This window comes from Zeugodacus cucurbitae, chromosome 5 (assembly GCF_028554725.1).
Source record: "Zeugodacus cucurbitae isolate PBARC_wt_2022May chromosome 5, idZeuCucr1.2, whole genome shotgun sequence".
NCBI lineage: Eukaryota > Metazoa > Arthropoda > Insecta > Diptera > Tephritidae > Zeugodacus > Zeugodacus cucurbitae.
The window spans coordinates 3,875,255-3,897,344 of record NC_071670.1 but is presented as its reverse complement, the minus strand read 5'-3'; the positions used below and the strand labels follow the sequence as shown (position 1 = coordinate 3,897,344).

Here is a 22,090-nt window from a genome sequence, read left to right as displayed (position 1 = left end):
GTGATGATTTTAATAAATAGTTGATTTATAAAAGAATTACTCTTATATTAAGTAAAACCTTTCAAATTTGTTAAAAAATTAATGATATAAAAATGCAACAACAAATAAAATCAATTATATGAGACGAAAATTACTAAACTTGCAAATTACAAAAGCTGTGTTACTTGAACGGATAATTATAGAGTCGTAATAGTTAAATGTAAATTTTATTCATATATGTACATATGTATGTGCATGTACATACATATGTATATGTACATATATTATTATTTGTATACATATGTATATATCGAACGCTATAATCTTCTTTGTTTCTCAAAAACATGTTAAGAGCGCAAGAATCTCAAATGTGTATTCTCACCTTCATATACCAAACAATTATTATCTTAAAGCGAGCACCACGTAAACATACTATTCAACATGTTTCCAATTTTCTGCAGTGATGACTCCAAAGAACATAAAGGCTCAATCTTGGATGTGTTGCTCCTTAGGCTATACCTTTCAGGGCAGCTCAAACGGCATTCACCAAATACATTAATCACAGCTGATTCCTGGCTTCCACGATTTGGTTATAAAAAATTTCACAAAAATTAGAAAACTTTTTCAGAGTCGGCTTCTTGACTATTCCTTGTTGCTTCGCATTATAAACTAGTACTTCTAGTTAATGTCAACAGATTGTGTTGAAGCTGAAGGCGACTCGCTTTCTACGAGCACCGATGGATGCAACCATAGGCAGTCTCTTTCGGTCACACGGTACTTTTTCATTGTTGACTAGTGTAATTGGAGCAAAAATAAACCGAATTCCGTCGTGTAGCACGTAGTATGTGTAGATATAGGCAATTGAGTTTTGAGTAAAAATAATAGCAAAACAGAGAACTTCTATTCAGTAGTCCGAACATTTTTAAACGAATCGGTTGAGTTACATAATTGAAATAATTGAACCGGCTTTTAAATACAAACTATTGAAATTTGTGCTTAAATATATGTGCAATAATTACCAACATTATCATTCCCCGACCGGTTGCCGTTTTCGTGTCATAAAAGCCGTATCAGTTCGCCATGTTTATCGAACTGCTCCTACTGCTGTTTGCCCTGATCATTCTGGGCGATTATTTACTGAAGAAACGTCGCAATGATATGATACATTATATGCCAGGACCTAAGACATTGCCGGTGTTGGGTAATGCGCTTATGTATCATGGTAAAAGTAAAGCAGGTAATTTGAACTTTCCAACGCAGAGCTCCAGAGACGGCATGTTATAAACGATCGGAGATGGTATGAAAACTAGTATGACTCGAGAAGTATAATTCCCACTAGGTAGAAGATCTGTTAAAATAGTGCCGCTGGTGCGTCCATATCAGATTATTGGAACTTAAAATTTTTGAAACTTGGTTTTTAAAAGAAAAAGCATCACGTAAATCGGATGTTTTACCAGACTTGCGATAACGGTTTATTTTTATATGTTAGTAACGGTATTAATCCCATCGTTATTATAATATTTCCATAATTTGTTATTTACTTCAACGTTTGTACTTCTTTCCAGACATTATGGACTTCATTATAAGTAATAGCCAGAAATATGGTACACTCTATCGCGTATGGGTGCTTAATCAATTGGCGGTCTTATGTTGCGATCCTGCCGACGTTGAAGTATTACTCAGCAGCACAAAATATATTAAGAAAAACAATTTCTATGATCTACTGCACGTATGGCTCGGCGCGGGTTTGCTCGTCAGTAACGGCCATAAGTGGCATTCGCGTCGGAAGATCATTACACCAACATTTCACTTTAAAATACTCGAGCAATTTGTGGAGATCTACGATCAGCAAAGTGCAGTGCTGGTGAAAAAATTAGAACAATATGCTGATGGCAAAACAGTGCTGAATATAGCACCATTAATTTGTTTGATGGCATTGGATGTAATTGCAGGTAATTGATGGTATTGAGTCACTTATATAATTAAACAATTATTAATTGTCATAATATTTGTAATTTTACTGTTTTTATATGTACATAGAGACTGCGATGGGCACCAAAATAAATGCACAAACTAATCCACAACTCCCCTACGTATCGGCTGTTATTAGGTAAACAACTTTCCGTCATGCAAATTATGAATTTTCACTTATCAGCATCAGTTTTTACACACAGTGTTACAGATATGTTCGCAAAGCGTTTTATACATGCTTGGCAGCGTTTCGATTGGCTCTTCCGTTTGTTCTCACGCAAAGAAGCCAAATTATTCTACGCCAATATCGAGTTGTTACATGACTTTACCGATCACATCATTGTCGAGCGTCGTGCTGCACTCGAACAAAAGCTCACTGCCAACGAGCCCGCCACCGAAACCGAATTGGGTGTGAAACGTCGTATGGCTCTACTGGATGTCTTGCTGCAGTCCACTATTGACGGTAAACCGCTGAGTAATGAAGATATACGTGAAGAGGTGGACACATTCATGTTCGAGGGGCACGATACCACCTCCAATGCGCTCACTTTTTGTCTGCATTTGATCTCCCGACATCCCATGGTACAAGCGAAGTTATTTGAAGAAATACGTGATGTGCTGGGCGATGACAAAGAACGACCGGTGACACAGCGCGACTTAATTGAACTAAAGTACATGGAGTGTGTTATCAAGGAGTCATTGCGTCTATATCCAACAGTACCGTTAATTGGACGCAACTTCGAAGAGGACGTCAATTTGCGTAAGCACAAGCGCAGCTATTTACATTCCAATTAATTGCATATTCCATTTTTTTCATACAGGTGGCAAAATGATACCGGCCGGCACAAATATCACCGTCGGTATATATATTATGCAGCGAAATCCGAAATATTTTCCCGAACCCGATGCATTTCGACCGGAACGTTTCCTTAATGAATCCGTTGAAGGTGGTGAGAAATTAAATCCGTACATTTATGTGCCCTTCAGTGCTGGACCACGTAATTGTATTGGTCAGAAATTTGCCATGTTGGAGATGAAGAGCACAATAAGTAAAATATTACGACACTTTGAATTGCTACCGCTCGGCGAGGAACTGCGACCAGTATTGAGTATTGTATTGCGTTCCGAGAATGGTGGTCAGTTGGGTTTAAAACCGCGTAATTATGCCGCAACGAATACAATTTGATGAAAATCACTTAACCGTTATTTAAAAGAGAGCGCAATCAGTTTGAGCAGCACTGTGTGATATTCAACCAATCCGAACTTTCGAAACTTGTTAATAGCACTGTATTTGATATATGATAGGATATTTATATATTCGTGAAAATATATTATATTTATGTTACTATTGTTTGTTTGCTTTCATTAAATCATTGAACTCATTGAATGTCTTTCTTGTGAAATATTATATAAATCGAGACAGCTTTATAATAGTACTAAATGACTTTAGCAATCTATCGTTAGAACGTTAGAAATGTTGACTTCGTCGATTTCTCTAGAATCTTCGATTGGCGAATCCCTGCTGAATCCATCAACAAAATCCATGCGTATCTTATTACTGGCGACGAAAGGCGAGCAACTTACGAAAAAGTTAAGCGAAAAAGGTCGTGGTGGAATCGCGGTGAGTCAGTGCAAGCGGTGGTAGTGCCTGGCCTGACGGTCTAGAAGAATTAGCTAGGAGTTTGGCAGGATTTTTAGGGGATCATCTGCTATGAGATGATTCTCGATGGCCAAACTCTTAATTAGGAGCAATACTGTCAGCAATTGAGGCTGTCTGTAGTAACGGCCTATAAACGGCCAGTTTTGACCAATAGGAGATGAATTGTGTTCCATCCGGACAACGCTAGGTTGGATGGTGCGTCTGCATTTCACATATCTATCACTTAGTGATTACTACAGATGATCATAGAAAAATTCGCCCAAGTGTTCTCTTTTCATATAAGCGTAGGAACCGCTTAGGCGATTATAGCCGAATCCATCAGGGCCAGAGCGCCATTCATCTCTCCGTTTTGATTTGGCGCCATTTGAAAATTCCAAGTGCTGCCAGGTCACTTTCCATTTGGTCTTTCCAACGAAGTGGAGGTCTTCCGAGGCTTCCGCGGGCGGGTACTGCATCGAACACTTTCAAAGCTGGAGTGTTTTCGGTCCATTCGAACAACACGACCTAATCAGCGTAACCGCTGTCTTTTTATTCGCTGAACTATGTCAATGTCGTCGTATAAGTCGTACAGCTTATCGTTGCATCGTCTGCGGTATTTGCCGTTGCCAATGTTCAGAGGACCATAAATTTTACGCAAAACATTTCTCTCGAAAACTACCTGCTGGTTCCCAAGTAGATTAAGTTATCTACGACTTCAAAGTTATGACTTGCCCTTATTCACCACCAGACCCATACTCTTCGCTTCCTTATCCAGTCTGGAAAAAGCAGAACTCGCTTGCTTCCGATGATATTGATATCGTACGCAGCTGTACACTCTTATAGAAGATTGTACCATCTCTATTTAGCTCTGCAACTCGTATAATTTTTTCCAGCAATAGATTGGAGAAGTCGCACGATAGTGAGTCACCCTGTCTGAAGCCCTGTTTAATATCGAACGGCTCGGTGAGGTCCTTCTCGATTCTGATGGAGTTTTTGGTGTTGCTTAACGACAGTTTACATAGCCGTATTAGTTTTGCAGGGATACCAAATTCAGACATCGCGGCATAGAGGCAGCTCAAATCCAAAATCGATTTGAAAAGGTGGTGCGTATAGATTCTTCTCTCTCGGGATCTTTCCAACATTTGGCGCATGGTGAATATCTGATCCATGGTGGATTACCCAGGTCTAAAGCCACACTGATAAGGTCCAATAAGTTAGTCCTCGATTACTACAGGTAGTCCTATGAAATTTTTTAATCAACCAACCTACTCTACATATATTAAATATGTTATAATATTTAAATATGTTAAATAATGAGTGATTAGTCGTTTGCATAGAACTTAAGTAATTGCATTAAATTAACAAAACACATAAATAAAACGCATAATACACGCTGTCATCTATTAATAATAATTAGCGACACTTGGCATTACAAGTACTAAGTGCTAAGTAGTGTTGCAGTGGGAAGTAGTTAACTGTGTGACGTCCAAATTAACTATGTCAACAACAAATGGTGGAATTTTTAATGAAACAATAATACAATTTATATAAGAAATATAAGGAAGCGTACTTAAAGGAGCGACAAGACGTTTTGGAAGCTGGAATGTGTTTTTTTTTTAATTGTACATATTTTTATTTAAATCGGATATCATAGATCAGAAATATATTGTCATTGTTGACTAGTGTAATTAGAAAAAAAACTTCATTGACTTTAATTGTTTAATTTATTATATGGTAATTGACCTTTTAGTAATACTTATAGCAAATCGAGAAACTTTGATTAAGTTGTGCGCGTATTTTCAAACGGATCAGTTGCCTAGCGGACTTGGAGTAACGGAACCAATCGCCGAAACTTCCTTTAAAAGAAGTACTAGTTTAAAAGTGTACATTCATATATAATATATTTACAAGAAATACCGTTAAAAACGTACGAATTATTGCAAATATTATCTCAAGTCGCAATGTTTCTCGAACTGATCCTGCTACTGTTTGCTCTAGCCATTCTCGCTGATTATTTACTGAAAATACGCTGCAATGATATACCAGGACCTAGACCATTGCCAGTGTTGGGTAACGTGCTCTTGTATCGTGGTATAAGTCAAGCAGGTGAGTGATGATTAAACTTCAAGCATTTTGCGGTAGAAGTATTAGTGGCAATTTGATAAGCATTGAAGAGGATTTCGCTCACAAACTTACTTAAAACAAAGAAATTCATTACTTCCACTAGAGCTCCAAGGATCCGTTTATTACCAAGCTAGACGCAATAGAACTACCATCAAGTAGTAGTTTCTAAGCATTTATGTTGAAATAATTCGTATACACTTCATATCTGTACATTTTTCAGACATTACAGACTTCCAAAAACGTAATTGCCAGAAATATGGTCCACTTTATCGCCTATGGTTGTTCAATCAATTGAATATCGTCACCTGCGATCCTGCCGACGTTGAGGTATTACTCAGCAGTACAAAATATATTAAGAAAAATAAATTCTATGATATGTTGAAAATATGGCTCGGCACCGGTTTGCTCGTTAGTAACGGTCATAAGTGGCATTCGCGTCGGAAGATCATTACACCAACATTTCACTTTAAAATACTCGAGCAATTTGTGGAGATCTTCGATCAACAGGGTACAGTGCTGGTGAAAAAATTAGAACAATATGCTGATGGCAAAACAGTGTTGGATGTAAATCCATTATTATGTTTGATGGCGTTGGATATAATTACAGGTTGTTGAGAGATTCTTTTATCATATAATTCTTTCATGCTTCACATTTCTCCTTCTGTATATACATAGAAACTGCGATGGGTACCAAAGTAAATGCACAAACTTATCCTAAACTTCCTTACGTACCGGCTGTTATTAAGTAAGTAGCTTTTCCGCACGCAAACTTTTTTTTAATTTTCACGTATCTATTATCAAATGTCGTACACAGTGTTACAGATGTATTATCACAACGCATTTTAAATATTTGGCAACGAATTGAGTGCATTTTCCGACTGTTCTCGCCTATAGAAGCCAAATTATTATATGCGAACCTTAAGCTGTTGCATGACTTTACCGATCGCATCATTGTGGAACGTCGTGCTGCACTCGAACAAAAGCTCACTGCCACCGAGCCGGCCACCGATACCGAATTGGGTGTGAAACGTCGTATGGCGCTACTGGATGTCTTGCTGCAATCCACCATCGACGGTAAACCGCTTAGTAACGAAGATATACGTGAAGAGGTGGACACATTCATGTTCGAAGGGCATGACACCACCTCCAATGCGCTCACATTTTGTCTGCATTTGATCTCCCGACATCCCACGGTACAAGCGAAATTATTTGAAGAAATACGTGAAGTGCTGGGTGATGACAAAGAACGACCGGTGGCACAACGTGACTTAATTGAACTGAAGTATATGGATTGTGTGATCAAGGAGTCATTGCGTCTATATCCAACCGCGCCTTTTATTGGACGAAATTTAGAGGAGGACGTCAATTTGCGTAAGCGCCCCGTTTTGTATACATTTTTAACTAATTACACATTCCTTTTCTTTATCTTACAGGTGGCAAACTGATACCCGCTGGCACAAATATCACTATCAGTATATATATTATGCAGCGTGATCCGAAATATTTTCCCGAACCTGACACATTTCGGCCGGAACGTTTTCTAAATGAGTCTCTTTTACTTGGCGAGAAATTATATCCCTACGTTTACGTGCCCTTCAGTGCTGGACCACGTAATTGTATTGGTCAGAAATATGCCATTTTGGAGATGAAGAGCATAATGAGTAAAATATTACGACACTTTGAACTACTACCGCTCGGCGAAGAACTGCGACCAATATACAGCATTGTATTACGTTCCGGGAACGGTGGTCAGATGGGTTTAAGGCCGCGTAATTATGACGCAACGAGCACCGTAGAAATTTAAATGATTTTAAACTCAATCACCCAAGAAATTTAAATTTTGTACTCACTTAATCGTCGATTAATGTATAATTTCCTTTCTGACAACCAGTTGTAGTAGTGGGCGTGTAAATTTTTGTGTTGGTCAGCAAATCAGCGCAGTTTGAAACTAAAATTTTGATAGCACTGTATTGTATTTAGTTTATACGGTGGTAGCATTTAAATATATATTCAAGATAATATATTTTGTTTATGTCACTAAATATGTTTGTTTTACTTAATTTAACGAACTTATCTTGCTTACTGTTACATTTTCTACACATTTTCGTTTTTGAAAATTAATTAGCAATAATCAAATATTTAATGCAAATATCACTTTCTTGCCATTACAAGCATTAACGCATCAGCAGTTTGAGCAGCACTGTGTTTATTTACAATTTTTCAAATTTGCCAGTTCGAAGCACTTCCTCTTTCTGTGATGTCATGCAATAAACGTCAACACACTAACGTTTAAACAGAGAACTTCTATTGTTTAAACAGAGCATATAAACCTAAAATGTCATTTAATGTTCTCTGCTCTGGTGCTGCCTCTCGTATTGACATTACTCAAATAGTTTTCACTTTACTATCTCTGGTTTTCACACTCTCTCACACTACTAAATGCAATGGAAATGATGAAAATCGCACGAGCTTTGTAGAATTTTTAGTTCTATTTTTTACGCTTTGGTCGGTAGACGCACATTTGGGTTTACGGCAAACTAAAAAGTGTGTAAATAAATCTAGTTAATTGCATTACAATTAAAACAGCGCAAGGCGCAATTTAGTGTTTATAATAATAATTTATATAAAATAATAAAAAACTGAAATACTTGTAAAGTGATTCAATTACAAAATTTTATGAATTGCACCTATCACGTAATTGAATTTCATTGAATTTCAGTGATTCACAACGGATGACAACAGTTTGTTGATATTATGTGTTTGTTGTTGCACATATGTACATGTTTATATAGAATAGAAAGCATAAAGGCTATCACGTTTACCTTAATAACCAAGATAACCAAGTGTTTGTAGTGCGCGGATAGCATCAAAGCACTCAAGTCGTGTTAATATGTATGTATAAAAGACAATAACAAACATTAGCACATACACTTTTATACCAAGTAAAAATTAAAATAACACAAAATTACAAACAAATAATATATGTACATATATAATTATGAAGTCAAGTACATGCATATAGAGTGCTGCTGGTATTAATAGCCTATAAGCCACAACTATGCAATGCTCTTTAAGAGTTTTTTTATTTTATTTAATATTTGAGTACGCGATAACTAGCCGCTGGCAACGGACGTTTGAAAAAATATTTCATTTAATATTGATTACTTTAATAGTTTAATAGCGCGTTTCCACGTTAAATAACAATTGTTTAATACATTTTGTGTACAATTTTTTATCAAAATAAGAATTTTCAAATTTATTATTGACAGTTGTCTAATTGGAATTTCACAACGGCAGCTGTTTTTGCTGTTGACACAGGGGTCATTGTTTACAAATAATACACAAGCATTATAACCACCACACACACTATTGAATATTGTCTTGCATGGATAATGTAAACACTGCATTATGCCATACGATTTAATTTGAAACATGTTATAAGCTAATAAAAAACAAAAATAAATACACTAAATATACACATTAGAAACACATTGTAGCTAAACGCTGTGGCGCACAAAAAATAATTATTTGATATACATATATACATATGTATGTACATATACACACTTATGTTTGTTAAATATGTGCATGTATAATTTTGAAAAAAAATCTCCGTAGTTGGGTGAAAATAATGCTGGATGGCAGTGAACCGCGCGCTAGCAAAAGTGCTACACGTTCTTTGAGTAGCGTTGTCAGCGCTAGAAAAACAGGAATAGAAAATAGAAAGAATCATTATAAATTATAAAGGACGCCGTTACGCCACTACTCAAATGGGGTATTTGTTTTAACTCCTTCAAACACGCCATTTGAGTAGTGGCCAAACAGCGTGCTTTGAAAATATAATTTCAAAAATGATTTTGTGAAATTAATTGTTTTTGTTTTTTGTTATAAGCTAACTATAAACGGGTTTTGCGACAATCAAGCATTATTTGTGCCCAATCTTTGGTGTGTGTGTGTGTGTGCATGTTTAGAAGAAAGAAAATGTATTTAATATTTATTTGAGTGATAAAGTTTTTGTTGTATGTATATGTATATATGTATGTGTTACATGTAATATCGAGGTCTAAGCATGTACTTGTATTTCGCGTATTTACAAACGTTAGTGTTCATTGCAAAAGCAGATTTTTTCAAATTATAAAATAAATTTTATAATATACATATATACATATCGTAACTAATATCATTTATGTGTGTTTAAATTAAATGAAAATAAAATGAAAAAATATAAAAAAAAAACAAATAAAATAAAATAAAAAAATTAAAATTAAATAATCAAAAATAAAATTAAATTTAAAAAATATAAAAAAACAAATAAAATAAAAAATTAAATAAAAATAAAATAAAATATAAAACTGAAAATAAAATTTAAAAAATATACATATGTACATATCGTAACTAATATCATTTATGTGTGTGTAAAATTACTTTTTTACAAGCGCATAAAACAGTTAAAATATGAAAAAAAATGAAAATAAAATAAAAAAATATAAAAAAACCAATAAACAAATTAAAAAAAATAAAAAAATGAAAATTAAATTAAAATTAAATAATAAAAAATAAAATAAGATTAAAAAAATATAAAAAACAAATAAAATAAAAAAATATATAAAAAATTAAAAAAAAATTATGATTATCGACGACACTAAAATGCAATACGAAAATATGTTATTTATTTTTTCAAATTATTTTTTACATAAGTCAGTTAAAATAAGAACGTTAAATTAAAATGAAAATAAAATAAAATAAAAAACTAAAAATAAAATTTAAAAACAAATAAAAAATAAAATAAATAAAAAACAACTTAAAATAAAAAAAAATATAAAATAGAAAATTTAAAAAAAAATAAAAATAAAATAATAAGAAAAATTTAACAAAACTTAAAATGAATATCGACGGCACTACAATGCAATACGAAAATGTTTTGTTTTAATTATTTTCTATGCAACAAGCAGTAGATAAGGATATGAAGCATGCAGAAATATAGTAGCGGTACTTCCTGTCAACAAACGACGATTACACGCGTTCGTGGCTCCCGTTATCAGCGTTGACAGCTTTGAAATGGTGAAGCACAATTATACAATTATGGAATTATGGAATAATATATATATATATAATCGATTAAGTATAGAAAAATTGGGTCACAATATGTATAAATGTACATATATATATACAATATACATATATATGTATGCATGTTTATATGTGTTTAATAATGTCTGACATTAAATATTCTTTTTCAAACGTCAAAGTGATTAGCTGACTATATAATTTTTTTTAAGTTCATAAATTGTATGGCATAAGCAGCTGTGTTGATTGTGAATTAAAATACTTAATTTTCTATTTATATTTAACTTAAGTGCGTGCAATAAATTAACTACACACACACACACACACACACTAAAATAAATATGTATAAATAGCATAGAGAAAATGTGTCTGTAATGCGTGATAGCGCTTATTAATAATAGATAAGAGTTGTGAGTTGAGAACTAGTGCTAGAAAGAATAAAAAAAACAGCGCTGCAATGCAATAAAGATAATCTTTAATATATGCATACGTACATTTGTACGTGTATAACTACAATAATTGCAGCGCTGCTTAATAATAGTTGAATTAAATTGAACTTATTACGTTGCAGTAAAACTTAATTGCTAAAGTTCAATATTTAAAATGTCTACTTCAAGGCGTTAAGCGGCAGTACAGCGCATAACAGCCGATGTGGCACAACGCAACGTGATAGCTGAGGTTTAAATATCGAACATTTCTAAAGTGACCGCAAGATGTTTTGGGAGCTGTTGCTGCTGGCAACGGTAGTTTTGTGTCTCGCATTACACTATCACTACGTGCACACGCGCAATCAGACGTTTTTCAAACGCATACCACTCGTCTCGAATATACCGTTCGTGGGCTGTATGCTCGCGTTGGCACGCTTTCAGCCAGATAGTGAGTAAATAATTAAAATATTAAGGCACTCAGATCACACGCAACAACAAAAAAAAAAACACGCCATAGAAAACTTCGATGAATTCGGCAATAATTGACCTTGACTGACGTCACAATAGCTTATGTTGTTGCTAAGTTGACGTCACGTAAAATTTACAAAAAAAAATTAAAAATTGGCTTCCAATCTGCATAACACACTTGCTTAATACTGCTTTTGAATTGTTTTTCTAACAAATTTCTTTGGAAATTTCCATAAAACACACTCACAAAAGATTTACACTTGAAGTTTCAAGAGTTCGTCACGCGTTACGGCAAAAGTTTTTGCGCGTTAATACTGCGCGATCTAATGGTTGTAACCGCCGATCCACGTTACGTTGAGGTGCTACTCAGCAGTCAAAAGCATATACAAAAGAATCAACTGTATTGGTTGCTACGCGGCTGGTTGGGCGATGGTTTGCTGCTTAGCTACGATCGCAAATGGCAGATGATGCGCAAAATCATCACACCGACCTTCCATTTTAAAATACTCGAGCAATTTGTGGACGTTTTTGAGCGACAAAGTCGTGTTTTAGTGCAGAAATTAGCAACACTGGCGGATGGCGCAACAATTGTGGACATCTATCCGCATGTGGGACTGATGACGCTAGATGTGATTGCGGGTGAGGTCATAAATATAGCATTTTGCTTATAAATGATATTTTAAATTTATGTATATTATATTTTTCATAATCAGAAACCGCTATGGGCGTCTCGGTGCATGCGCAGCAAGACGCCAAATCGGATTTCGTGCAAGCGGTGAATGAGTGAGCTTGTACAACAAATATTTTTGAACAAATTTATTAATTATATACTTTCAGCGTCACAAATATTGTTGCTACACGTTTTATACGACCCATTTTAGCCTTCCCGCGCGTATTTAAGTTACTCCGACCGCGGCAATATGAAAAGCAAATGGCAGGCATTGAGATTATGCACCACTTTACCGAGAAGATTATTGAAGAACGCCGCAAAGCGTTGCAAAACAAGAACAATGCGGTCGCGGAAACTGCATCGGATGCACCGAACGCTGAAATGTGGGGTGAGTGATATAGACATTAAATAGTTAGAGCAATGATCCATTCCATTCAAGTGGAAAATAGAAGGCCGAGCGTTTAGATTTAGGTTAGATTGAAGATCCGAGAAGAAAAATATCGAGCTTTTGGAGTTAGGTTAGATTGAAGATCTATGAAGGAAAATATCGAGCTTTTACAGTTAGGTTAGATTGAAGATCCAAGAAGAAAAATATCGAGCCTTTACAGTTAGGTTAGATTGAAGATCGAAGAAGAAAAATATCGAGCCTTTACAGTTAGGTTAGATTGAAGATCCATGAAGAAAAATATCGAGCTTTTAGAGTTACGTTTGATTAAAGAAAATACAAACACAAAAATATCTTCGTCTAAACCGCTTAACAGTCGAGAAAGTTGCTGGGGAAACTGCTACGAACTACTCACAACAGTTAGACATTCCGGATACTTTATGCTCACTTATTCTCTAACATAATTGCTCTAACTTTATTTAACCTCGTATTAATATCCACAGATATCGGCTTGAAACCACGCATGGCACTACTGGATGTACTCCTACAATCGACCACCACCGACGGCCAACCGCTTACCGACGCGCAAATACGCGATGAGGTTAACACCTTCATGTTTGAGGGACATGACACCACCACATCAGCCATCTCTTTCTGTCTATATTTGCTCTCACGTCACGCCGATTGTCAACGTGTGCTTTTCGAAGAGATACGCAATCACTTCGGCACCGATACGAGCCGACCGATCAAGTATGCTGATATACAACAACTCACTTACTTGAATTGTGTGGTTAAAGAGACATTGCGTCTGTATCCACCCATACCGGTAATTGGACGTTGGTTAAAAGAGGAGTTGGTGTTGCGTGAGTATTTGATATTTTGTCGATTACAGTAATTAATGAAAATCTATAATTTTTCAGCCGATGTCACGCTGCCACCGCGCACCAATGTACTCATACTACTCTGGCAAATCTTACGTGATCCCGATGTTTACGCCGAACCGGAACGTTTTTGGCCCGAACGTCATTTAGAATATGATGAACGCGCGAATGTATACAGTAATATACCCTTCAGCGCGGGACCACGTAATTGCATTGGGCAGAAATTTGCCATATTTGAGATGCGCACGGTCATCGTACAGCTGCTGCGTCACTACGAACTCTTGCCGATCGGTGCGCCGATACAGCCATCGATAAAAATTGTTTTACGTTCGAAAAGTGGCGTTAATGTTGGACTCAAGTCGCGTGTTAATGTTTAAGGGAAGTGATTATAGACATGCATATGTTTAAATATGTGTTGTGCGAAGTTATAGCAATAAAATTGTGATATTTACAGTAATTGTTGTTACAATTTAATTTTTTTTATGGAGGTGCATAACAATTATTGAATTATTTTAGTATTAACGAGAGCTTAGCTTTGTTTAGATACATATCACTTGCGTTTACGTAAACAAAAAACGTTCAGGTTACCAAAACACGTTACAAAAAATTATGACGTTTCACTGTATATGTACACTGAGCGTATAAGCATTTGAAATGCCACAGAGTTAATCGTTTAATCACTTCAGATAATGAGTTTAATTTTTTATGCGCACATACGTTACGTTATCAGTGCTTGAATTAGAAAAATGTAACTACACTCTCAATACTTATATTAATCTATACATTGTTGAAGATTATCTACCACTTGTTGTTGTGTAAAATTCGCTACAAAACAATTGATATCAATCATTACGAAGTATCAATCAAGTATCAGTATTATTGTTTCCTTTAACTGCAGTAAACCGACGTTGTATATTTGATTCTTTATATACAAGATGCGTTGATAGCCTTGAACTTGTAGACCCACACATGCATACTTGTTTAAGAAAAATGCACAACCACGATAAGGTTGATATATATACATACACACATATGTACATATGTATGTATACTAATAATTATAAACAAATCACTTATTGCATTTTGTTGTAGCTGCTGGCATTTAGTGCAATTGTAGCAGATGACAAACGTGGAATCAACAACGCGTCATTTACACGTTCAAAGGTTATAACTGCACACAACACAAACTATTTCACTTTATATAAACAAACTATTATTTTAAATTATATATTAGCAACTTGTTCAACTACTATTTTGATTCGTAACAAAGTTAAGTACAATTCATTACTCACTCAGTACGCTTTGTGCAATGTTGTGGCTAACGCTAGTATGCCTTTTAGCAGTGTGTTTAATTGCGGATTATAGCTGGAAACGGAATGTGAACGCGAAATGGTCGAAACTGCCGGGTCCTTTAAATTTACCAATATTCGGTGCTATTTGGATTTACACGCACGTACAACCTGATGGTTGGTTGTTTGTTGAGTTGGTTCAAAGAGCTTGCATTACTACTAACTTTAACTGTGTCTTTTTTTAGAACTACTTGCCCTCAGTCGTTATATACGCAAACGTTTTGGACGCGTCGTACGCTTCTGGGTGCTGCACGTACATGGCTTGTTTGTAAGCGATTTACATTATGCACAAGCGCTATTGAGCCATTCCACTGAGATACGCAAGAATCGCATGTATAGTTTACTCACTGATTGGTTGGGTGACGGACTGCTCGTCAGTTACGGCGCCAAGTGGTTGAGTCGTCGTCGCGTTATTACGCCCACATTTCATTTTAGCATACTCGAAGATTTTGTTAGCATATTCGATCAGCAATCGCAAATTTTCGCTCGTAACTTGGCAAAGTATGCAGATGGTGTGGAAGTTGTGGATATAGAAGACGCGTTAGCATTGGCGACATTGGATGTGATCTGTGAGAGTGCGATGGGTGTGCGTATCAATGCGCAAACCGATGTGAATTGTGAATATGTGCAGTTGCTAAAGGAGTAAGCGAACTTTCACAAATGCTTTGTATTTTAACTTAAAAAAAAATCTGTTTTAGCATGCAACGTATTATAGTCAAGCGTTATGTTACAATAGCTTACCGTCCGAAATGGCTTTTCCAACTGCTGGCGCCACGTTTGGCGAAGCAACATTTTGCTGTGACTGCCGCCTTGCATAGATTTACGGAGCGTATAATTAAAGCGCGTCGCAAGGAAATATTAAAATACCAGACCGAAATTTGCGAACAGCGAAATCAGCAGGCACAAAATGGCGGTAAGAATGAATGTAATTTTTTTCCAATCTACAGTTACAACGGAAATGACATTTGCGCCAGTGTTGCCACACTATGCGTATGCAATTTGTGCAAAATTTAGTAAGAATTGTTGAAATAAACATTTTAGATAACGGGTGATTTTTTTGAGGTTAGGATTTTCATGCATTAGTATTTGACAGATCACGTGGGATTTCAGACATGGTGTCAAAGAGAAAGATGCTCAGTATGCTTTGACATTTCATCATGAATAGACTTACTAACGAGCAACGCTTGCAAATCATTGAATTTTATTACCAAAATCAGTGTTCGGTTCGAAATGTGTTTCGCGCTTTTTTATCGACAAATTTTGTTCAGCGATGAGGCTCATTTCTGGTTGAATGGCTACGTAAATAAGCAAAATTGCCGCATTTGGGGTGAAGAGCAACCAGAAGCCGTTCAAGAACTGCCCATGCATCCCGAAAAATGCACTGTTTGGTGTGGTTTGTACGCTGGTGGAATCATTGGACCGTATTTTTTCAAAGATGCTGTTGGACGCAACGTTACGGTGAATGGCGATCGCTATCGTTCGATGCTAACAAACTTTTTGTTGCCAAAAATGGAAGAACTGAACTTGGTTGACATGTGGTTTCAACAAGATGGCGCTACATGCCACACAGCTCGCGATTCTATGGCCATTTTGAGGGAAAACTTCGGAGAACAATTCATCTCAAGAAATGGACCCGTAAGTTGGCCACCAAGATCATGCGATTTAACGCCTTTAGACTATTTTTTGTGGGGCTACGTCAAGTCTAAAGTCTACAGAAATAAGCCAGCAACTATTCCAGCTTTGGAAGACAACATTTCCGAAGAAATTCGGGCTATTCCGGCCGAAATGCTCGAAAAAGTTGCCCAAAATTGGACTTTCCGAATGGACCACCTAAGACGCAGCCGCGGTCAACATTTAAATGAAATTATCTTCAAAAAGTAAATGTCATGAACCAATCTAACGTTTCAAATAAAGAACCGATGAGATTTTGCAAATTTTATGCGTTTTTTTTTTTTAAAAAGTTATCAAGCTCTTAAAAAATCACCCTTTATTTGAAACGATTACAACAAAAACACAGAAAATCAAATAAAATAATAGAAAATGTTTAAAATAATTTTTACACTTTAAAATATTATTTAAAAATAATTCAAAAATAATTCTAATTGTTTTTTGAATATGTGGCAATTAAGACACTACGCGCAATTTTAGATTTCTATCAATTTGGCAACACTTGTATTACCAGCGGATAACGGATACGGAATGGAAACTGCTCTTTATTAATAAATTATATAGGGTGATTTTTTAAGAGCTTGATAACTTTTTAAAAAAAAAAAACGCATAAAATTTGCAAAATCTCATCGGTTCTTTATTTGAAACGTTAGATTGGTTCATGACATTTACTTTTTGAAGATAATTTCATTTAAATGTTGACCGCGGCTGCGTCTTAGGTGGTCCATTCGGAAAGTCCAATTTTGGGCAACTTTTTCGAGCATTTCGGCCGGAATAGCCCGAATTTCTTCGGAAATGTTGTCTTCCAAAGCTGGAATAGTTGCTGGCTTATTTCTGTAGACTTTAGACTTGACGTAGCCCCACAAAAAATAGTCTAAAGGCGTTAAATCGCATGATCTTGGTGGCCAACTTACGGGTCCATTTCTTGAGATGAATTGTTCTCCGAAGTTTTCCCTCAAAATGGCCATAGAATCGCGAGCTGTGTGGCATGTAGCGCCATCTTGTTGAAACCACATGTCAACCAAGTTCAGTTCTTCCATTTTTGGCAACAAAAAGTTTGTTAGCATCGAACGATAGCGATCGCCATTCACCGTAACGTTGCGTCCAACAGCATCTTTGAAAAAATACGGTCCAATGATTCCACCAGCGTACAAACCACACCAAACAGTGCATTTTTCGGGATGCATGGGCAGTTCTTGAACGGCTTCTGGTTGCTCTTCACCCCAAATGCGGCAATTTTGCTTATTTACGTAGCCATTCAACCAGAAATGAGCCTCATCGCTGAACAAAATTTGTCGATAAAAAAGCGGATTTCACATTTCGAACCGAACACTGATTTTGGTAATAAAATTCAATGATTTGCAAGCGTTGCTCGTTAGTAAGTCTATTCATGATGAAATGTCAAAGCATACTGAGCATCTTTCTCTTTGACACCATGTCTGAAATCCCACGTGATCTGTCAAATACTAATGCATGAAAATCCTAACCTCAAAAAAATCACCCGTTATTAAATACATTTTTAGATATTGGCATCAAGCGTCGGCAGGCTTTACTCGATGTGTTACTCTCTGCTACAATAGCTGGGCAACCATTAAGCGATAACGATATACGCGAGGAAGTGGACACCTTCATGTTTGAGGGTCATGACACTACAAAAAGTGGCATAGGTTATACGCTCTATTGTATTTCCCGCAAAAAGGAGGTACAAGCTAAGCTTTATGCAGAAATTGTTGAAGTGCTCGGCACGAATATGCAGCACGCGCTTACACAACGCCAACTAATGCAATTGAAATATACGGAGCAAGTTATCAAAGAGGCGCTGCGCATGTATCCTCCAGTGCCATATATAGGACGTACTATTATGGAAGATTGTTACATTGGTAAATGTTTTTGTGTAAATTGTGTGCCACAGTTGCTACATATTTTATTTTGTATTTCACAGCTGGTAATTGCATACCAAAGGGCTCTAGTGTTATCTTGGCAATTTATGAAATGCAAAACGATTTCGCTTACTTTCCGCAGCCACAACTATTTTTACCTGAACGTCAAGTACATGAGAATCCCTTTGCTTTTGTGCCATTTAGTGCGGGGCCACGCAATTGCATTGGACAACGTTTTGCAATGCTTGAGATGAAAGCGTTTATTGCACGTATTATGCAGTTATATGAGCTGCTACCACTAGGCGCTGATGTAGTGCCGACTGTGCGAGTTGTATTAAAATCAAAAACTGGTTGGCAAATGGGATTCCGTAAGCGGAATGTTATGGTTTAAACACAAAATCAATAAACGCAATATTTGTTAACTGGAGCATTATTTGATTTCATATGTATTGGTAAGCATATTTATCTCAAAAATAACAAAAATTTTAGCTGGCGTTTAATTTAATCCCAGTGATAAACTGCGCCAGGTGTTGGTAACTTTTCTGTTTTAGCGGTGCCCTTGTCAGCCAACAGCTGTTGGTTTACCAGATCAATTGGTGGTTGCACTTCCCGGCGTGGATCACGTTTGTAGTAGAAATTGGCGGCGATTAAATGTGCTGGACCACCAGGTACATCTGGTGGTGGTTGTGTGCGATCGGCTACACCTTCTTCGAAACGTAGTGCCAGTGTGTGCTCACGCTAAAGGCCAAAAAATATACGTTTTGTATTATATAACGTACGTAAATGTAAATAAGTGAATGAGTGTGAAACATTAGACTTACGCCTAACAAAAATGCACGCACACGTTGAAGAAGTGTCGCAACATCACGTCTTGCACCCATTTTCAACTATTTTTGTACAATTGTTTGTATTTCTTTAATTTAATATAAGCGATGAAATAAATGTTATTTATTTTATGCAAGTGACAAGTGGAATAGTTTGACAGCAAAACAGCTGTTTGCACTTATTGAGGCATGCTGCCAACTGTTTAATTTAATACATTTTTTGTTAAATTCTTTATTAAAAATACCTTGATATTTGTGATAATTACACCCTGTACTGCACTTAAATTTAATTTGACATTTTGCTTTCACAGCTTATTTTGTTTACGTTTTATTTTTTGCTTAGAAATGGAAGCACTTTTCCAAAACACACGTGCGCTGGTGTGCTGTAAATAAATTTTAGTAGTAAAATATAAACAAGTAACTTTAAAATAGTTATCTAATATAATTTTTGAAACGACGCATTTCAATTTAACGACAAGAGCATGGGTGGCAATAAGTTTGATAACCATACTGGTGTTAAAAGGAAACGCAAATTTCAAGGACCGGCTGGACAGGATGATCCCGAATTTGATTTGAAGAAAAAGCATTTGGAGACAACACACATACGCGCATTGGAGAAACGTTTAATAATTATTTTGGAAGGTGCACAATTGGAGACCGTAAAAGTAGGCAAATTTCTATTTTACAAAAATATACATAATGATCAAAATTGGTTTATCTTAGGTCGGTAAAGTGTTCGAGCTACTTAACTGTGACGATCATCAGAATATTATGCGTAAAAACAATCGTGATCCTGGTAAATGTCGTCCCGATATAACGCATCAATGCCTGTTAATGCTTTTCGATTCGCCTTTAAATCGCGCTGGTTTATTACAAGTGTATGTGCGTACAGAGAAAAATGTGCTAATTGAAATTAATCCGCAAACACGTATACCACGCACATTTAAACGTTTTGCGGGCTTGATGGTGCAACTGTTGCATAAATTCTCCGTGCGCGCTAGTGACACCTCGGCCATGTTGATGAAGGTCATAAAGAATCCGATAACAGATCATTTGCCTGTTGGTTGCAAGAAGTACGCAATGTCTTTTTCGGGCAAGCTCATGTCCAATTGTCGCGATTTGGTGCCAAGAGTACAAGTTAATGGTGAAAACACAGAGGAAATTTCCGAAGAACCCATCGCGTTAATTGTGGGTGCTTTCGCGCACGGTGTGCTCAATCCAGATTATTCGGAAGGCTTATTTTCCATTAGCAATTATCCATTATCAGCAGCGATCGCATGTAGCAAGTTGTGCAGTGCCTTCGAAGAAGTGTGGGGTGTTGTTTAGTCTTGCATTATTTTGTATGTATTTAAGTAAGTTTACTTAGTAATTAAGTAAAATAAAACAAAAATTTACAAAACAGCATTTTTATAGCTTTATTCATTCATTAGTATTGGTCATTTCAATATGCATACAATCTAAGAAGCAGTTGTAACGCGTTACACCACGTCGTGGCGGGGCTTCTTCAGTTTCCACCGTTACATATTTCATATAGACTATTTTTCAACGCCGCATTTTGCAATTGATAATCCTTTGCTATTTAACTTCATTAAATTTTGTTGCATTAGTAAAATGTAATAAGTTTGTAAATATATATTAATTAGTGGATGGGTTGAGTGTTGCCGGCAATATAAAAAGTATTCTGCTCGTAACATAAATGAGCAGCAACTACATTCGAATTGAATAAAAAAATAATAATAATTTGTAAAAAAAAAATTTAAAACCAGTAATGAATTGCCGCATTCCAAGTTAGTTGACCAGGCAGTGACCGAAAGTGCTTCTAAGCCTTGCTACCTGGCGACTTCTTATCATCCAATGCTTTCTTTTCAGCTTCCCGTTTAGCTGCTGCTTCAGCGCGCTGCTGACGCACAAGCGCCAAACGTGCCAAATCCGCTTTGGCTTCTGTCGTTTTGCCGGCAGCATGTAATTTTTCATAACGCGCACGCGCCTTTTGCTTTTCAATTTGTTCACGTTCACGTCGTGTTAGCTCAGGCTTAGTTGGCGCCGATTCTTCCAATTTCAAATTGGTCAGTTTTTGTACTGCTTTCTTTGTTGCGCGATTTGGATTCTCGATTTCAATGAGTGAAGCGACACCTTTGCGTGCGTCACGATCATCCTCTTCGGATGATTCCTCATCAGAATCCTCTTCACTACTGCTGTCACCACCACCACCACTTGCCTTCTTGGCGCGTGGTTTTGGTTTAGGACGTGCAGCTTTACTAGTGCCTGCTGCAGCATTATCACTCTCCTCCTCTGATTCGGTCTCCTCCTCGCTAGACTCATCACGGGCATTGGCCAATTCTTCAGGTGATGTGAAGTGACGGCTTCTACCTTTGTGATTCACGTACTTTCCGCGTGGCATTTTACAGCTATGGCTTGTCTAGTCGGTGGCGATTTATGGGGGTGTATAAGTTTGCTACTAACGGCGATTATTGCTTTAGTGTACAAATCCTAGTGATTTTGCAAATATAACTCTTTATAGATTAAAAAGAGTGTAATCAAAGTTACTTGAGGTTTTGCACGTATCTATTTGCGATTATGATAAATTCCTAATAGCAAATTGCTGTACAGATTCTAGTTGCTTTCTTGACAGTTCATAATGACACCCTTCCAGTCAAATAAGAATTGAAAAAACGGGAAAAAGGTTGCCGTGGCAATCCAGTTGGTTACAAATTCAAGTATCGTTTGAAAATATTAAATTTATTAAATATATCAGTC

At 36.4% G+C, this 22,090-nt stretch overlaps 8 protein-coding genes across 18 annotated transcripts in view; 5 read left to right on the top strand and 3 right to left on the bottom strand.

The window, feature by feature from the left end:
* The window catches only part of LOC105208616 (sex-lethal homolog), a 97,122-nt gene extending 82,082 nt beyond the window's left edge, over window positions 1-15,040 (bottom strand). Inside the window, exon 1 of one of the 2 annotated variants that reach the window (XM_054231192.1) lies at window positions 14,905-15,040. The gene's annotated coding sequence lies outside the window, so the exon portion shown is untranslated. Of the gene's footprint in view, window positions 1-7,563; window positions 7,583-14,904 lie in introns of those variants that run through there. The other variant, XM_054231193.1, reaches the window with a different exon arrangement.
* Cyp4d2_2 (cytochrome P450 4d2) lies at window positions 859-3,300 on the top strand. Its single transcript, XM_011178568.3, has 5 exons — window positions 859-1,216; window positions 1,545-1,931; window positions 2,020-2,089; window positions 2,154-2,710; window positions 2,772-3,300. The coding sequence occupies exons 1-5, from the start codon at window positions 1,060-1,062 to the stop codon at window positions 3,134-3,136; spliced, it is 1,536 nt and encodes a 511-aa protein (XP_011176870.1). The 5' UTR covers window positions 859-1,059; the 3' UTR covers window positions 3,137-3,300.
* Cyp4d2_0 (cytochrome P450 4d2) lies at window positions 5,388-7,755 on the top strand. Its single transcript, XM_011178567.3, has 5 exons — window positions 5,388-5,695; window positions 5,934-6,320; window positions 6,389-6,458; window positions 6,528-7,084; window positions 7,147-7,755. Exons 1-5 carry the CDS (start codon window positions 5,551-5,553, stop codon window positions 7,515-7,517), a joined length of 1,530 nt encoding a protein of 509 aa, XP_011176869.1. The 5' UTR covers window positions 5,388-5,550; the 3' UTR covers window positions 7,518-7,755.
* Cyp4ae1_3 (cytochrome P450 4ae1) lies at window positions 8,128-14,069 on the top strand. 9 transcript variants are annotated; one of them, XM_011178571.3, is made up of 7 exons: window positions 8,128-8,257; window positions 11,398-11,656; window positions 11,929-12,315; window positions 12,390-12,459; window positions 12,514-12,734; window positions 13,235-13,594; window positions 13,652-14,069. In XM_011178571.3, exons 2-7 carry the CDS (start codon window positions 11,494-11,496, stop codon window positions 13,987-13,989), a joined length of 1,539 nt encoding a protein of 512 aa, XP_011176873.1. In that variant the 5' UTR covers window positions 8,128-8,257; window positions 11,398-11,493; the 3' UTR covers window positions 13,990-14,069. The 9 variants fall into 9 exon arrangements, with proteins under 9 accessions (XP_011176873.1, XP_011176874.1, XP_054087149.1 ...); XM_011178572.3 differs by lacking the exon at window positions 8,128-8,257 and adding an exon at window positions 8,433-8,605; XM_054231174.1 differs by lacking the exon at window positions 8,128-8,257 and adding an exon at window positions 8,433-8,609.
* Window positions 14,738-18,936, top strand: LOC105208623 (cytochrome P450 4d2). 2 transcript variants are annotated; one of them, XM_054231183.1, is made up of 6 exons: window positions 14,738-14,881; window positions 14,956-15,078; window positions 15,147-15,603; window positions 15,660-15,874; window positions 18,153-18,509; window positions 18,572-18,936. In XM_054231183.1, coding segments are annotated over exons 1-6 (1,482 nt in total). In that variant the 5' UTR covers window positions 14,738-14,880; the 3' UTR covers window positions 18,901-18,936. The 2 variants fall into 2 exon arrangements, with proteins under 2 accessions (XP_054087158.1, XP_011176872.2); XM_011178570.3 differs by lacking the exon at window positions 14,738-14,881 and having other exon boundaries at window positions 14,922-15,078.
* Window positions 18,924-19,512, bottom strand: LOC105208622 (NADH dehydrogenase [ubiquinone] 1 alpha subcomplex subunit 7). The gene is made up of 2 exons (XM_011178569.3): window positions 19,331-19,512; window positions 18,924-19,247 (listed from the first exon to the last, which is right to left on the bottom strand). The coding sequence occupies exons 1-2, from the start codon at window positions 19,388-19,390 to the stop codon at window positions 19,011-19,013; spliced, it is 297 nt and encodes a 98-aa protein (XP_011176871.1). The 5' UTR covers window positions 19,391-19,512; the 3' UTR covers window positions 18,924-19,010.
* Window positions 19,513-19,654: 142 nt separating this feature from the next.
* On the top strand, window positions 19,655-20,737 carry LOC105208627 (ribosomal RNA small subunit methyltransferase NEP1). The gene is made up of 2 exons (XM_011178575.3): window positions 19,655-19,998; window positions 20,057-20,737. Exons 1-2 carry the CDS (start codon window positions 19,816-19,818, stop codon window positions 20,657-20,659), a joined length of 786 nt encoding a protein of 261 aa, XP_011176877.1. The 5' UTR covers window positions 19,655-19,815; the 3' UTR covers window positions 20,660-20,737.
* Window positions 20,724-22,030, bottom strand: LOC105208626 (28 kDa heat- and acid-stable phosphoprotein). Its single transcript, XM_054231197.1, has 2 exons — window positions 21,881-22,030; window positions 20,724-21,823 (listed from the first exon to the last, which is right to left on the bottom strand). Exon 2 carries the CDS (start codon window positions 21,732-21,734, stop codon window positions 21,153-21,155), a length of 582 nt encoding a protein of 193 aa, XP_054087172.1. The 5' UTR covers window positions 21,735-21,823; window positions 21,881-22,030; the 3' UTR covers window positions 20,724-21,152.
* Window positions 22,031-22,090: the final 60 nt, after the last annotated feature.